This window comes from Melanotaenia boesemani, chromosome 13 (assembly GCF_017639745.1).
Source record: "Melanotaenia boesemani isolate fMelBoe1 chromosome 13, fMelBoe1.pri, whole genome shotgun sequence".
NCBI lineage: Eukaryota > Metazoa > Chordata > Actinopteri > Atheriniformes > Melanotaeniidae > Melanotaenia > Melanotaenia boesemani.
In genome coordinates, this window is record NC_055694.1 from 26,757,193 (window position 1) to 26,775,504 (window position 18,312).

General features: G+C 37.2%; 1 protein-coding gene across 2 annotated transcripts in view; it reads right to left on the reverse strand.

Moving 5' to 3' along the window:
• Window positions 1–18,312, reverse strand: part of cpne9 (copine family member IX) — a 157,331-nt gene that overhangs the window by 99,596 nt on the left and 39,423 nt on the right. The window contains exons 4-6 of one of the 2 annotated variants that reach the window (XM_042003185.1): window positions 16,299–16,402; window positions 16,036–16,075; window positions 14,739–14,815 (exon numbers count right to left, since the gene is read on the reverse strand). In XM_042003185.1, coding sequence (XP_041859119.1) covers window positions 14,739–14,815; window positions 16,036–16,075; window positions 16,299–16,402 — 221 coding nt within the window. Of the gene's footprint in view, window positions 1–14,738; window positions 14,819–16,035; window positions 16,076–16,298; window positions 16,403–18,312 lie in introns of both variants that reach the window. The other variant, XM_042003183.1, reaches the window with a different exon arrangement.

Here is an 18,312-nt window from a genome sequence, read left to right on the forward strand (position 1 = left end):
TTAGCAGGAATGTCAACAATTCTCGCACTCTATTTGCTATGATTGAAAAACTTACAAATCCTCCTAAACAGATAAGCCCAGAGCTCCTTTCCACTGAGAAATGCAACCAATTTGCAAACTTTTTTAGCCAAAAAATTAAAACAATTAGGCAAAATATTAATTCCACACAGTCACACAAGAAAAGTAGTCTGTGTCTAAAACCCGGAAATAATTCTGATGTTATGTCGCAATTTAAAACGGTTGATTTAAAAATCCTACAAGAAACAGTTTGGCATTTGAAATCAACAACATGCACTCTGGACACGATACCATCCAACTTTTTGAGGTTTTTACCTCAGTAGAAAGTGATCTCCTACTGATAGTTAACAGCTCACTGGCATCAGGCATTTTTCCCAAGTCACTAAAGATAGCTGCTATTAAGCCACTCCTAAAGAAAAGGACTCTAGATGCCTCTATAATGGACAATGATAGACCTGTCTCTAACCTCTCTTTTATTTCCAAGATTATTGAGAAAGTTGTATTTCACCAGCTTAATGACTTTTTAAATGAAAGTGGAAATCTTGACAAATTTCAGTCCAGCTTCCGACCTCATCACAGCACAGAAACAGCTCTGGTCAAAGTGTTAAATGACATTAGGTTGAATACTGATTCTGGTCAAGTATCAGTCCTGTTGGATCTCAGTGCTGCGTTTGATACTGTAGATCACAGAATCCTGTTGCACAGGCTGGAAAACTGGGTTGGACTTTCTGGAGCGGTCCTTAACTGGTTCAGGTCCTATTTAGAAGGCTGGAGTTATTTTGTTACGATCGGCAGCTATGAATCTGAGCGAGTGGCCATGACTTGTGGAGTCCCCCAGGGGTCAGTCCTTGGGCCTCTTCTGTTCAACTTGTATATGCTCCCTTTGGGTCAAATATGACAGAACTATAGCATTAATTATCAAAGTTATGCAGATGATACCCAACTTTATGTGTCTCTGTCACCAGAAGACTGCAGTCCAATAGACTTACTGTGTCAGAGTCTGGAGCAAATAAACACCTGGATGAAGGAGAATTTTCTAAAATTAAATGAAGACAAAACTGAGATTATTCTGTTTGGTAGCAAAGAGAAGAGGGTCAACATTGGTAAACACCTGGAGACTCGGGCTCTTAAAATCGCTGACCAAGTTCGTAACCTTGGAGTGTTGATAGACTCAGACCTGACTTTCAGCAGCCACATCAAAGCTGTCACTAAGAAGCTTTTTACCAGCTCAGAAACATTAACAGAATTAAAAGTTTAGTCTCCCAGAAAGATCAAGAGAAACTCATCCATGCATTCATCTCCAGTAGGCTGGATTACTGTAATGGTCTTTTAACAGGACTTCCTAAAAAGAGCATTAAACATCTGCAGCTCATCCAGAACACTGCTGCTAGAGTTTTAACCAGGACTAAGAGATCTGAACACATCACACCAGTTTTGAAATCTTTACACTGGCTTCCAGTCAGTCACAGAATAGATTTTAAAACCCTTCTGATCATTTACAAATCCCAGAATGGTTTAGGCCCAGAATACATCTGTGATATGTTCAGAGAATATAAACCTAGCAGAGCTCTTAGATCCAAAGACTCTGGTCAACTAGTCCAGACCAGAGTCCAGACTAAACATGGAGAAGCAGCATTTAGCTGTTATGCTGCAAACAAATGGAACAAACTGCCAGTGGAGATTAAACTTTCACCAAATGTAGACATTTTTAAATCCAGGTTAAAAACATTTCTTTTCTCATGCGCCTATGCATGAAATCTGCATGGTAACTTTTTTTTTTTTTTTTTTTTTTTAACTTATCTTGCTTTTAATCATTTTAATGTAATTTATTATTTTATTGTCTTTCCCCACACTGAAATTTTATTTCTTGGGTTTTATCTGTTTTATTTCCTTTATTATTGCTTTCTGCACCCTGCTGAAATGTTTTATGTAAAGCACTTTGAATTGTCTTGTACATGAAATGTGCTATACAAATAAATTTGCCTTGCCTGTGTTCAACTTGGTTTTTGTTCAGGTGCGTTTTAAATAAAGTTGCAGTTGCAGTTAAGGCACAGCTCAGACTCTTTTCAGGCTGCAAAAGGATAGGGGAAGTGGTAGATGGTGCGGCTAGAACATTGGGGTGGGTGCTGGCCCACACCGGGTGGTTGTCTGGGGGGACCTGGTCCTCCTGAGCATGGTGCGGGACCTCTGCCTCGGGCGGGCTACCTCTGGCCCCTTGGGGCCCTGGGCCTATCACTCTGGCCGGGGCCTTCCTCTGCCACCCTCAGGGTGGGTCTGGGGTAGTCTTCGTGGTGGGGTAGCTTCGGTTTGAGCTCCTGGGTTGCTGCTGATCAACCGGGTCTCTGGGCCACCCTAGTCTGCTTCTGGCCTCCATGCACGTTAAAAATGCATCTCTGCTCACTTCTCATTTCTCGTACTCTGCATGCTGACAGTAACTGAGTTGTACAAAGGGTTTATACACGAGCTACTTTGTTTAGTTTTTGTTACTTTGTTTTTTTCTGTGTGTGTCTTAGATACTTTGATTGTTGTTGCTTTATTTGTGTCTTTTTGTTGCTGTCTTGGTAATTTCAGCTCAAGATTATAGTCAGCTTGGTTTACTTGTAAAAACTGTTGGAAATTCTCCATTGTGTTGCTGTACAGGTGTAGCAGTTGGTTGTCTGGTGTCAGATTGGATTGAAAAGTCAATGCTTATATCTACTGTATCTTTTTCTCCTTTCCCTTTTTTCTATTTTCCTTTTTACTTCTCTTTTTTCTCAATCCACTGGTCACGTCCAGCAAGAATACATAAATTCCATAAATCCAAACGAATAAGATAAAACAACAATTTAAATAAATATAGAAATAAAATATGAGATAATAAGAGGCGCCTTATACCCATAAATCTCCTCTTGGCAAAGCAAATTTGTTCAGCTCAACAGCAGCCAGACCATCATTCTGTTTGCTACAATCCAGGACAAGTTAGAATAAAAATAATAAATAAATAAATAAATAAAAAGAAGAGATTAAATAAAGTATTGTTTAACTTTGTAGTTTTAGCCCTTTTTGCTTGATGTTACACTATTTAGTTAGCTAACATATCTTAGCATGAAAGTTGAAATTTCATGCTACCTCCATGCTAGTGTGTCAGTTGACTTAAATATGTAAATGTTGGTAGTTTGGTGCTAATCACTGCTCCATTTTGTAGCCATACCTAGAAAAACATTTTTTTTTTTTTAACTTGTCCTGTCCAGCATCATAGCAGCAAAATGATAATCTGGTTGCTGTATCGTACTGAACAAATTTGCTCTACCAAGGGGAGGCCTATTGGTAAGGCTCCTCTTGATAATCTGAATAATTTATTTATTTATTTACTTTGAATCAATGTAATCTTGCTGGACCTGACCGAAAAAAGAAAAAAAAAAAAAAAAACACAAGACTGATATACCACTGGATGAGATGCTAATTTTACAGTAGCAGGTGGTAATGTTTAGAAATCCTGAAAGATTAAGACAAACACAAAGCACAGGATTGCTTCAAATAACAACAGATGATAAATGGCAAATCTCTAAAAGTTGCTATACCACAGACACATAGTATAAACAATAATGAAAAGGCATCTTATTTTGTTGTGGTAATATAATCTCTTTGTATTATTGATGCAAGTGAATCAGGGAAACTCCTCAAACTGCTTATTAATAGTTTTAAATCTGCCTGTTCCTGTCCCTACAGAACTAAACTTTTGTTTGACATGACACCATCTTGTGTTGCCATTTTTTGGACAGAAGTTTGTGGTTTTGTATTTTCGTGTTGGTTTTCATCTGTACAACATAACTGATAGAGCAGAAAGCATTCCACCAACTACTCAAGTACACATTATGCCATCTGATACAATTCTCCAACACATTCACCACAGTTTCATAGCAGAAACTCAGACAAGAACAATGTCACGACAGTGTGCTTCATCACCATAAGCAGAGCAACACAAGCCTCATGGAGATATCATTCACCTCATCAATCTACGTTTGGCCAGCTGGCAGCTGATCATCAGATTATATTAAAACAAATGGGTGATTTGTCAATTTTTTTCCTTGTGTCGGCAGCGGTAAGTGATTACATAAAACAGTTTGAAAGTTTTAGCTTATGCTCAGTGCTAGTCTGTTACATAGATGAATCCACATAATATATTTGTGGGTGTGTTTATTTATTACAGGGTAGGTTTCTCCAGACAAACATCAGTTCCAGTTTAAAAATACCTCCAGTAGTCATACTGTATGTTCATATAACACACCACTCAGCTCCACTTTCATTTTCTAAAAAGCGTGTATTTTAGATCATTGTTATACTTTTGCCGCCTCGGCTAATAGCCCCCTCGGTTACTATAGCAACACATAGGTAAGTGGAGTGCTTAGCTTGCAGTGTAGTATGATGCCCGTTTCTAAAACTGTTGACCTATAAAAAAAAATGAACACCCACAAAGATGACGAGGTTTCAAAAATCATACATGTTCTTGAAACCTGGACTTGCTCAGGATTTGTGTGTGAGGGTATGGTGACTGCCAACGCAGGAAAATGATCAAGCTATGCTGAACAAGAAGGTTTTTTCATCCATATGTATAAATATAGACACCGAAAGTGCAGTTGTCTTTTTTTAAGCTTTGTCTTTGTGTATGGGTTCTCTCACAGCTTGCTAAGATAAGTGCAGCAGGACTTCTAAATGACAGCACCCAGAGAGGACTTTGCAGTTTGAAGAGTGAAGACAAATCTGTCTGCTTAAATGAGAGAATTACTTGCTTTATTTGTGTCTTTTTTTCTTTTCAGCACGCTTTTGAAACTCCCCCACCAATCCCTCACCTTCTTCACCTGTAGTTGTCTGTCACTCCTCACATACCTCTCTTCCACCTCTCATAATTCCCTTGTTTCTCACCCATGGGCTTTTGTTGTGTCTGATCTATCAGAGGCTCCAGACAGCTGTCTATTCCCTGCAGGCCACCGTTACAGACACTGACCATACGGGAAGAATAGTAATTGCACTCTGCAGGTTTCATTGTTTCATCTTCCCTTTTATTTTTAGCTTTTTTTCAGAAAATGCTGCGTGTAGTCCTCTTTGTGTCTTTTCATTTATTCATATTCAGAATAATTGTTTCTCTGGGTAATTGAAGCCATCAGTTATTTCTGTCTGGGGTGGTTTCAATTTTTTTTAAATACAAGACAGAAAAGATGTGTGATAATTAAAATAAAAAAGGTGGGGAAAAAGTCTCAAGAGCGGACATAAAATGTTGGCTTTCATTTAAAAGTTTTCATACACTTTAGCACAACATAGAAACCTGTATTTGTTTCTATGTAAATATTTTCAAAGCCCCTTAAATTAATACTTAAATACAAATCAATTAAATGATTTTTTTCTAAGAAATATCAATGGTATATTTCAATGAGATAAACACACTCCTGCTTTTCAGTTCATCATCATCACCAAGACCCAATAAATCCTCATGAACATGTGTTTTTAGCTTCTCTCACAGCAGTAACTGCACTCAGTCCAGTTTACCAGAAATCATTGAATGCATACACCTGTACACTTTTACAAAATGTAGCAAACATATAAGTTAAATAATGTTCTTTTTTCATGCTGCAGTGTTTATGCAACATCACAGGAATTGCAAGGCATAAAGAAAAATAACTGAAACCCTTATTCAATCACTCTTTTTGTAATTATATACAAAATGCATATAGTTTAACTTTTTTAAAATTTATTTATTACAGTCTGTAATTCAAATAAGTTTAGGTTGGTTTGTAAGGAACCACCTGTCCAGGGTGTACCCTGCCCCTCAACTAATAGCTGCATTGGAATAAGTGGGTATAGCTAGCTGGGGTTTGTGCAGGTTTCTGTGGTTGCAGCTGGTTGGTTCAATGGTTAGATGGATGGATGGAAAGAAGGAAGGATGGATGGATGGAAGGAAGGAAGGAAGGAAGGAAGGAAGGATGAAAGAAAGAAAGAAAGAAAGAAAGAAAGAAAGAAAGAAAGAAAGAAAGAAAGAAAGAAAGAAAGAAAGAAAGAAAGAAAGAAAGAAAGAAAGAAAGAAAGAAAGAAAGAAAGAAAGAAAGAAAGAAAAGAGAAAATTTTAGTACATGTGTTTTTGCAAACCTAAACTTTTGCGACACTAAGACACTGGAGCTTATCCCAGCAATTAGTAGGCAAGAGGCAGGATACACCCTGGACAGAGAGAAACAACCACTCACACTCACCCCTAGGGCGAATTTAGAGCAAACAATTAACCTAAAATACATGTCTTTGGTGGGAGGAAGCCAGAGTACCCGGAAGGAACCCATGCACACACAGGGAGAACATGCAAACTCCAGAGAGAAAGAGCATTGTTCAAACCCCTCTGCAGCCGAGGCTCAAACCAGTGACTTTCTTCCTGTGAGGTCATGCAGGTCATGGAAACATGTTAAAATACTATTTTTGAGCGTTTTCTGGGAAATGCTTTGTTTCATGGACCAAAATAGACGTTTTGCAATCTGCCAGAAGTCTGGGTTTCACAAGTTTAGTTTAGCTTGAATATTCACAATGCACAAATTAGATTTTTATTGATATGGCTGGTATTTATTCAGGGGTGGTGTGGCTCAGTTGGTAGAGTGTTCATCTTGTAGCCTGAGGGTTGGCGGTTTGATCCTCAGCCTGTCGAGCTCATGTTAAGGTGTCCCTGAGCAAGACACCAAACCCCAAATTGCTCCTGATGGGTGTGAATATGATGTATATTGTAAAGCGCTTTGAGTAAAAGCGCTATATAAATACAGACCATTTACCATTTTATAAAATACCAGCATAATTAAAGATAATGGATATGTTCGCATCTGGATTTAATATTTTATTTGATGATCTGTTTATTGATAGAAGTTACCAACTTCTAAAAATGGTGCTAAACATTTGCATCTTCATATAGTTGGAGTTTTTAAATGATGGAGATGCCATAAAGAAATTCTGTAAATGTATGAGGTAGTTAAAAAAAGAGCCAGTAAAGAAATGTCAGTACCAAGCTGTAATTTGCAAAATAGCTTCTGAATGTAGAATAATTCTGTACATTTGGAAATGTTTTGCCCATGCTGCGTTCCTATTGCAAACCACAGCAGAACTGATTTTAAAGTGAACTTTTCAAGTAGTCTTGGTCCTTGTGCTGAGTGTGCACCACACATGTCAGATGAAAGTGTTTAGCCTTGTTCAAGTGAACCGCACTAACAGAGCTTTCGCACCAGAGTTCATTTTAATTGGACCAAACTTGTCAAGTGTGAACAAGCCTTAATTAGTAGCTAGCTGGTAAACATAGTGGCACATTTATGAGCTAACCTTTATGAGAGGTTAAAAGGTGCCACAGTCAGTCATGATTAGGCTTGAATTCCCTGTTTCATGCCCACTTCTTGTATAAAAAGACATTCAAGACTAGCATTTGATGCAGGAAGTCTCCAAGAGCTTTGGAAGAATCCAGATTGAGATCAGTGAATGGTTCACTCTTTTTAAATACATAATGCACTTCTTCCAAGATTAGCGGGGGTGTGGGAGATTTAAGGTTAAGTGCTTACTGGATTGTGAGGTGCAGTTGCTATATTTAAATATGAGCAGAGATATGTGGTAATTTAGAAGCTTATACAGTAAAGCAAATTTTCCATCAATATGAGTTCAAATTCACTTAGTATTCTTGCGTGTGAGAAAATCCATCAAAACTTAGAAGTGCCTTGCAATATGTAGATAAAAAAGTTTTGTTTTGTATTCCTCATTGACAGCGTAAAACTAAGATTTCCCTTTAGGATTAATAAAGTGCTTTTCAACTCACCACACTTTATCTTAGGAAAGCCAAACCAGTTTAGAGTTTGGTCTTATGCTCTTTGCCAAAATAAAGTGATTTTGTTTATGAATGAAAATCTGAATGTCCTCCACAATCTGAATCCACCTGATTGACTTCAGTTTGGTATAATTTAATTAGTTTCGCAACAGATATCTAAATAGCCTGTTGTCTTGAGCAAACTGCAGATAAACAGTAGTTTTTTGTTGTTGTTTTTTTTTTTTAATAACCTTATACTTGCAGCACTGACCAAAGTATGCAAGGCCATACTTGATTACAAGTTAACTTGGGCTTTTGGCCTTGTGGATTTGCACACTTTGCTTGTGGATTCATCTATATTGTTGTTAATGGTTTCCATTTTCTTATTTGCATATAAACTTACTGAGACTAGATGAGTCTTGGAACCTTGGAACTGGGAAATAAATCTGTTCATCTGTAAATGCTGTAGGACTGGTCACCGGCAGCTCTGTCTTCTCTGTGACTGGCCAGTCATGTAGACTCCTTACTATAAAAGCTCCTGATCACCTTCATTCTGGGCAGCTGTGTCAGACTGGAGCACCATTTGCCACTGTGGGCAAGAGTTTAGTGAGGACTTGGCTTTGCTGTTTTGCAGCTTGCTTACTGTGGAATTACAGATCATATTTGTTGGAGCTAGTTTGTTGTAGTTATAGATCTGTGCATTTGTATGAGGGCCCGTTTGAGACATTATACCGTCTCACAGACACATGTGAAATTTAAGTCATTCACACATTATACTGAAACCTCTCATACACTATACTGAAATGCTCTCATTTACTACACTGAAATCTCCTCTTATATACTATACTGAAATACTCTTAAACACTATACGGAAATCAGTCACACACTATTGTGAAATTTCTAAAATCTGATTTCACTAATATGTATGAAAGGAATTCTATTAGTTTGTGTGAGAGGGAATTTCACTAGTATGTATGAAATGAATTCTACTAGTGTGTGTGAGAGCAGATTTCATTTGAAAAGGAAGTAATTTCAGTTGAAACAGAAGTCATGTAGTAGAAAAAAAACAGGAGCGCATTTTCAAAACAAACTGAAGAAGAAGAAGTTGGAGAACATCGTGACAGATGTTTTGCGAAGACTTATTCTGTATTAATATCTGTTCAGTTGCCTGGAAGTAATCTCAGTGAAGCAGCTGGCATCTCCAATACTATTCTGGCCTCAGCAGAAACTATTAAGGGTTAACGCGACATCAGCTGGACAACCGACAGTAGTAAGTCTGAATGGGGACATGCTAACTAGCCACCTAGCATAACTCAGCCATTGGGATATACAGTGCTGTAAAACGAAGACCTAACAGCACTGTGAGGCATATCCTGGAGAATACTCCAAACGCAGATGAAGAGCATGTTGTCCAGTGCCGCCTAGGTCTTCCTTTAACAGCACCGCATATATTAATGGCTGAGTTTTGCTAGGTGGCTAGTTAGCGTGTCCTCATTCAGACTTGCTACTGTCAGTTATCCGGTTGCTATCGTGTTAGACCTAACCCTTCTAATAGTATCTGCTGAGGCCAGTATAGTATTGAAAAAGCCAGCTGCTTCACTTAGTCATCATAAACTCATGACCACATCAATAATCCCACTGCCATTGAACAGAATCTACACCTGCTATGCTTTCTGCAAACAAGATGACAAGTTAAAAATGTCTGTGTCCCTGCCACAAATTTTAATATAATGTTATAAATACAACAACACAGTTACTATCTCAGTTACATAAGCACGATGTTTAAACACTGACGTAAACACTGACAAATGAAAACAGTAACATAGGGTTGAGAGAACTTCCTTTATCAAACACTGAGTCAAGAATGAGACAGGGAGCTGCATTTCAGTATAGTATGTGAGAGTATTTCAGTAAAGTATGTGAGAGTATTTCAGTATAGTATATGAGAGCATTTCAGTAATGTATGTGAGAGCATTTCAGTGTAGTATGTGAGAGCATTTTAGTGTAGTATGTGAGAGCATTTTAGTATAGTATGTGAGAGTATTTCAGTAAAGTATGTGAGAGTATTTCAGTATAGTATATGAGAGCATTTCAGTAATGTATGTGAGAGGAAATTTCAGTATAGTATATAAGAGGCAGTTTCAGAATAGTGTATAAGAGGTTTTACTATAATGTATGAATGATTTCAGTATAATATATGAAAGGTTTTAGTATAATGTGTGAATGACCTAAATTTCACATGTGTCTGTGAGAGGGTCATTCTGAATAATGTCTCAAATGGCCCCTCATACATTTGTTTTCTTTTTCTTGTTTCTACCTGCCATTGTGTACTTTTCCCTCCTGTCAGAGGAAGCTTTAGGATGCTTTGTGTTGACTGTTATTTTATTTTCGTTTGTATTTAGTTATTTAGTAATAGGTCATTCGAAAACTTCTTTGTATATTGGGTGAATGATTCCTTTGTCATATATTTACACACATTGTAAATATACCCTGCTTTTATTGTATGTACCTGATGCCAATAGTTTGTGTTGCCCTGGACTCTATAGGGGTTGTAACGCCTGGAGATGGTTGTAGAAGATCATCTGTTTCAGAAATACTCTGGCCAGGCTAGGCACCAACAACCATGTCCCGTTCAAAGTCATTTATTTCTCCTTTCTTACTTTTTCTAAAGTTCAGTTTGAGGATCAGCAAGTCATCTTGACCATTTCTACATAAGTAAGTGTGTTGAGCTGCATCCATGAGAAAGTCTAAAATGAGTGCAATAGTTTCAGAAGCAACAAAACAGCTGATGTGAAGCCCACTTGGAAGAAAATATGAATTTCATAATTGCTTTTATATATTCACACTGTGTCCAAAGTGTGTCCAACAAACATTGCAACTGATGTGGGTCGAAAAATGAACATATGGATAATAAGTATCCCCCCCACCACCCACCACCACCTTCATTTAAAAGATTAATCAGGTTTAATGTTGAAAGACTCCACAAGACAGTGTCTTTAAGCTCTGTGTCTTCGATTAATTACCAATCAATCACCATTAAAAATCCTTCACACAGGGATCTTATTCTATGTAACCTTTAACTGATGTCGCTTTTCTCATTATTCTTTTCAAGGTGAATTCTGTTAATGAATACAGAGAAACGTTATTTAATCATGTGGAAATTACAGAGGGTTTGTGATGAGTATTAGTAATTGTGTAATTAAAAAATGTGAGCCGGGAAGGCGGGGGTTGGAGGGGTGGGATCCATGGTGAACATGAAACGTTGTGAAGTGGTCAAACTGACTGGAAAAGGGCTATATAAGTACAAGTCCATTTAAAGTAAAACTTATTTAATTTCATTTTAAAAAAACATATTTGTTTTTCTGTGTGCGTTGAACTGAACAAAGCGTATTTGTAAATTAAGAACTTGAACAGGAACTCGTTCAGATTACACGTACAGGTGTTTAACGTGTCACCTATAATGCATTGTGCACTCCAGCATAACAAGCCAGCAATGCAGAGAAGCTGCACATCAGACGCCTAGTCTGCTGCTTATGATTATTTAGGGGAATATTACAAATTATCTGAAAATGAAGACTAGGATTTCTGAGCAAACTTCTAATTTAAAAAGACTGTAAAAGTTGAAGCATCTGTCCAGTGTGAGAAAATATTCATATTTTTTTTACACTTTCTAGTATATTTTTTCTTGTTTTACTATTTAGGGCAGTGTTTAGCTGAAAATATGACCTTCTGTTACACTGAAAAAAAATATTCAGGAAATAAACAAAAAAATAAATAAATAAATAAATAATACAAACACTGTCCTTTGTCCACACATCTGCTCCACATTTCTATCTTATGTGACAGAATTTACAGTCTAATATAACTGATTTCATTGCAAGATACATTATATAATTTTCCTCCCTCAAGTCCAATCTTTCTTTCTCACTTCTAACCTAAAAAAAAAATATTTTTAATGAACTGAACAAGTACAAACTTGGAAAGGTAAACTAAACGTGAAGTATTCATTTTAGCCTGTGGTTACTAATCTTTAAACTACATCATGAGAAGCATGAACTTGCACAACACTGTTTACTTCTGATTTGTGTTTAATGCCTGTGTTTGTGTCTGCTTCCAAGTGCTGGCGTCATTTACTTTACTCCCTTTTTTTGACACTTGCTCAGCAAATTCTGTGGCATTTGGGCTGAAAGTGGACTGGAGCTGCCTCATTGTTTGGTCTGTCTGAGCTTGATAAGCTTTCTAAAGCATGTCAGTAGTACTGTGGAGAGTGGACAGCTGCAGGGACCATAAACAGAAACTTTGGCCTAGCTCATCACCTAACACCAGTTGATGTTGGTGGCAGTAACTGTGCTTAAAACTGCCAAGCAAAGTTAAAATGAAATTTTTAAAAGCCGCAGTGACAGACAATACACATTTGGAACATTTCTGGTAAATATTTTTAAGTAGAATAAAAGAAAAGGTGTGTATTGTATTGCAGAAGGTGGGGCAGAGGAGTCATAGTGGTTGTCAACTAGAAACAAAACTAGCTACTTTTTCCAGACATAAGACCATTTCATCTGGAATTTGTTCTCTTTTTTTAAACTATAATTAGAAAATTAAGTAGAAATGTAGAAACAATAAAAATTAAAGCTGTTTCTTGGCTTTTGTTAACTTGACTTATTAACAGTTACTTGCCCAGATGCTTCATCTGCTTTTAACTGGATCACATAATTAGAGGTTTGATACGACATAAAAATGTTGTAATTGTATTTGCAAGTATTTATGCAACTATAAGGTTAAGCAACTGCTATTTAATGTCACTGGTATAAAATTTAAAGTAATGTGTTAAATTTGTATTTGTCCAAATTTTTGCAGCCACAAAAGGCACCTGTAGAAGCTGCAAGAGAGGAGGCCTCAGCCTCATTGTCTTCACCAAAGGCTCCCAGTGAAGAATACAAGTTAATTCAACAAAAAATAATGATGGCAGTACTATTACGTTTTATCATTGTTTTTATCTAACAATTATTAAATAATATTTGGATTTGTAGCAAGCATTTCTAAATGAAGGACACTGAATGCACAATGCAAAAATGTCATAAAGATGATTGAATACAGACAGACAGCCTGTCTGTGTCACCCTGAGTGATGAGCCCGGTGGCTGAAAGGGCATGAGGGAATTATCTTATAAACTAACAAACTTTGTGTTACAACTTACATATGAAACATCAGTTGACCTCATTCTTTGGACACATAATGTTGCTGAACCTAGACCTGACCAACTGCAACAACCCCAGATCATAGACTGCTCCCACCGGCTTGTACAGTCGGCACTAGGCGTGATGGCTGCATCACTTCATCTGCCTCTTCTTACCCTGATGCTCCCATCACTCTGGAACAGGGTAAATCTGGTCTCATCAGACCACATGACCTTCTTTCATTCCTCCAGAGTCCAGTCGTTTTGCTCCTTAGCAAATTGAAGCCTTTATCTCAGGTTAGTCTCACTGTTTCCTTAAGGTTACACAGTTGTTCCCTTGAGTTCCCTTTACATTGTGCATGTGGAAATGCTCCTACTTTCATTATTAAACACAGTCCTGAGTTCTACTGCGTTTTATTTATTTATTTATTTATTTTTTAACCATCTGATTTCAACAAACGTTTAAGTGACCACCAATCAACATCATTCAAGATGACCACATTTCTCCCTATAAGGTGATGGCTCCCCACTATCCTTCCAGTATTTAATCATTTTAACAATAGTTGGACAGCTTTTAACCCAGTTTTTTGTTTAGTAGTTTCTGCAAACTCCTTAGATGTTCTTTTATGCTTTGTGTGTGTGTGTGTGTGTGTGTGTATTGGGGGGTGGGGTTGTGAAACATAAATGCAGACTCCTATGTCTAGAAAGTGCATCTGGTCAAGTGTTACAGACATAAAAGCTATAAAGAACAACCAGTAAACTATTAAATGTGAAATGGTTGAAGTTTCAGCTCTAAAAGGCAGGACAGTTCTCTCCATCACATAAAAGCTGTGACACTTTGTTGTTTCTAGCTCATGCTAGCTTACTGGCATCCTCCTGGTAAACTTGAGAGGATGCAGAGATAGAGCTTTCACATTCTACTCATTAAAATTAAAAATATACATCATCTACCTTAACACACCTCTCATAGCTTTATCTATTATTCTGATTATTTTGTCTCAGTATTCAAATTATTTAATTTTATATTGGATTCAAATCAGTTAATTGGTTATTGAATGTACAAGATTAGTAAATAGTAGTTAATTTTGTTTTAGGAAACTTTTTTAAAGAAAAAACAATAACACTTTTAAATGCAATGAAATTTACTGCACTAAAAGATAAAAGGATTTTTGGTCATTCAGGCAAAGCTGCAGCAGCTACACTTGTTAAGATAAAGTTATAGTTTGTTATTCCCACACTGATGTTGTGTTCATGTGAGATCGTCTTAGCTGAGTGACCATGTCCCTGAACTACATGAAGAGTAGTATTCTGACACTAAAAAATAAGCAGTAAAAATTCATCTTTGAGCTCACATTATTTCACCTGTTAAAACTTTTTAAAGTCACTGTTTTGGTTACTACTATCGCCAAGAAAATGTGAGGGTAAACTGAACCTATCTGTGCAAAATCATAGAAATTTCATCTCATTAAAGTTTGGTGAAACAGAAAGAAACTCAAAATGCATCAATGACAACAGCTCAATGTGCAGCGATGCGAAAAACTGTCTCTAACAAGATGTCTCATATAATGTTTTCCACATCAACAAGTAATCAATACAGACCAAAAGACAGAGGGAGATTAATTTCTTTCTAGTCAGCTGAAGAAATAATTTATGCTCATAATTTTTATTAAAATATCCGAAGAAAAAGCAACTGAACCAAACAGGGAGAAGAGAAATTTTCACAGAGATGGAAATAAAAGGACTTTAGGGACTCACGATAAGGTTCTCTCCATGCGTCCTCCTGAGGACCCGATGATCTCTCCAAGTGTGCAAAAGGTCTGTCCTAGAAAGTCCTTAGAAGCGGAAAGATACTTGCATGAGAAGGCTTCAAGACACGCTATGCTTCAAAACAGAAATCAGAAGAAGAATAAAGTAATCTAAATACTTAAACAGGAGAATCAGACCTGCATCATTAAAACACCAAATATCTTCATTTAGCTTAGAACTAATGCTAGAGATGCATATGCTCAACAGCAAGACTAAAAGAAACACTTGAGAAAGATATTTAACTCATTTAAGTTTAGTTTCATCATAAAACATTAACTTTATACTTTTTTTCTAATAGTTATACAAGCATTCATTAACCCAACTAGGTTAAACTAAAGATGTCATCAAGGGCTGAATCATCCAGCTGGCTGACGAATGATTGATCTTTAAAAAGCTGCATTTAAAGAAAATGCTATTAGAGCAGTGGAGAATGGCAGGCTTTGTTCAGCGTCTTCATTGAGGAACAGATTGTGAAGGTTTTTTTTTATGTTCCCACCCACACAACAGAAAAAAATAAACATATGGCAACATAAGAAGCAGAGATGACACAGCATAATAAAACACACACAGAGGGTAGATGTTTGAGATGCTCAGGCTTGAGGTGTAGGTGTGAGTCCTGCAAAACTGAAGATGTGTGCGGCCGCTGTTAATGCCCTGACATGCACAATCCGCTGCAGTATATTACCTTCAAAAGAACAACAGCAGCTTCCTTTCCTTTAAAGTGGAGTTCTGAAATTTGTTTTTACCTGAGCCAATGAGAAAATGCAGACAGACAAAATGCGGCACAACAGAACAGGGGAAGCTTCCCAGGTGTTGGTGTTTGTCCAGGATGGAATTAAATGAAAGAATGGGAGAGAAATACAATAAAATCACAATGTGTGAATCACACCACAAAATTACAAGTTTTGCCTGGGGCCGCTGAGAGTTATGAGAAAATGAAAAGTGAAATGAACAAAGGATAATACCAGGACTCACAAAGGCCAAAAATCTGCAAATGGAAGCACCTACCTTCTGCTCTCCAAAGTGATTTATATTAGTGGGAAGGATAAGAATGAAAGGCATCATCACAGGAAGGATTTGCAATGCATTAAAAACAGATTTTATTCACACTGAATCTCCATCAGCTGCTGTACATTAGCCTTTATGGTGACTTATGCTTAATACTGTCATACATCTGAGGGCTAAAATATGCTGTCATCTCTAAGTGAAAGCTGCCGTTGAGCTCAATATGGACTCCTATACTTACATGTTTGGATATATTGCAGCTTCTAGAGTCAACATTGTATCTGGAAGAAACAAATTAATAATTTAAGCATATTTACCTAAAATATATAGGATTGCCAGTGTCACTGTATTATTATTAATATTATTATTATTATTATTATTATTATTACTACTACTAGTAGTAGTAGTATTATATTACAGTAGATTGCAGCGAATTTAAAATAAAAAGTTTTACAGTGCAGCTACTTGGCTGTAGTAGGCTTTAGAGAAATGACAAATACTTACACATCAAACCTTAGATTCTGTTTCTCTTCAAAGAAGAAATCCAGGACAAATTTCCTGACAAAGTCTGGATTCCTAGTGTTATCGATTACCTCTGTCCGGCCAAACTACAAGAGAAAACAAAAAGATTATTGGATGTAGAAACAGCATTGATCCCAGTCAGTCTCATACTGCAGAGTTTTAGGAAAAATAAGTTTCATCCTGTTTTATTGCAAATGGTTCACAAATGAAAATAATGACATAATCAATTCTTTCGTACAGATGAACGACAGCACAACATATTACACAATGTCACATTTTTTGCATAAAATATGACTTTTTTATTCATTTAACATACAAAAACACTTAAATGTAAAATAGCATTTTGCAAAAAGACAAAGTACACTCTAAGCTGCAGTGCTTGTAGCCTCTTGTAGTGACCATTTGCCGCAAGAATTAACTCAGTGTTTTCTGTGTGACATTATTAGTCTCACATTATTTACTTATTTAGTAAAAGAAATAATGACACTATGTAGTACACCATTTGTTGTTTTGTTTGTGAGACGTGAAAAGGATTGGATGTTGTTTTTTTTTATATCCCGATACATAAAACCTTACAAATAGAACACATTCTTTTTCACATGACAGTACACTATTACATTAAAACTGAACAAACTCTTGGATTCAGGAAAAAGCCATGTTACCCTTGGAACATTACACTCACGTAATCCGTAAATTCAAAATCTCCTTCATAAAAATGTGGCCACGGCATCTTACTGAGCAGAAAGGGCTAAATCCTGTGTCTCCAGAGAAATTCGCGTCTGACATTAAAGCCTGCACTCTGCTCTGCATGCCCATAGAGCCCTTACACTCTCCAGAGCCTGGGCATCGCTCTATCACTGACAATCAAACCAGTAATCCCCCCCCAGTGGACTCTTTGCCTCACCTCTGCGGCCTGCCCCGACAGCCCCGTGTAATGAGCTATTGATTTTGGCACTGCCTCACCTCAGCCTCAATACCTTGAGTCATGTCTTTGGTACCCAGCACACATAATCCACCCTATCAGCTGTGTCCCCAGCCTATCCATTACCTGGGCCTCACAGGGGAGTGTATTGGACTTCAGAACCTGCCTGCCGTTCAATCCAGCAGAAAATCCTATGTTTCCTTGCTGTGTTTCTATTTTTAGGGTTGGCGACCTTTAGTCTATTATCTTAGTCTGAAGCGATTGGTTAAAAGTTGCCACAACCTTGTGGGTGCAGACTAAGGAAGGTGTTTGGTCATTGTGTTATCTCGCACCTTATTCATTCATTTTCTGTACCGCTTAGTCCAATTCAGGGTCATTGGGAAAGCTGAAGCTTATCTCAGCGATTAGGAAGGGTACACTCTTCCTAGGTCATCAATTAGCCTAACATTTGGACGTGAGAGGAAGCTGGAGTACCCGGAAAGAACCCTACACGGGGAGAATATGCAAATTCCACATGGAGAGGCCACTGTTTGAACCCCCCCTTACCGAGGCTTGAACCAGCAACTTCCTGGTGTTAGACAGAGGTGCTAACCACCACCACACCACCGTGCAGCCCCCTATATGTTATCTTAGGGTAAAAAGAGAAGTTTGAAAGACAGTTATTTGTTTCATTGAGGGTTGTGTGTTCAGGATAGTGAAATGGGTCCTGTATTTCAATAACTCACTGACAGAAAACATTTATTTAGCATCAAAACATAGAAAAACTGTAAAAAAAAAATGGTTTTACATAAAAGGGGTTTAAATAGAGATTCACTGATCTGCATTTTGAGGGGTTCTGATCCCATTCCTATATCTGAAAATGGATATCTGCTGATACCAATTTTTTTAGATTCCAAATCAGTTCATGTGAGCATTATTGTGATTATGGTCATTTTTGCTGTTGTTATTGTGAAAGGTTTATTAAGCTATAGTAAACTACACATCATTTCCTAATAAGAGATCAACTGATAAACAAAATTAATCCAGTTTAAATGTTTTCCAAGTAATTTAAAAGACAAAAATCTAAAGTAAATC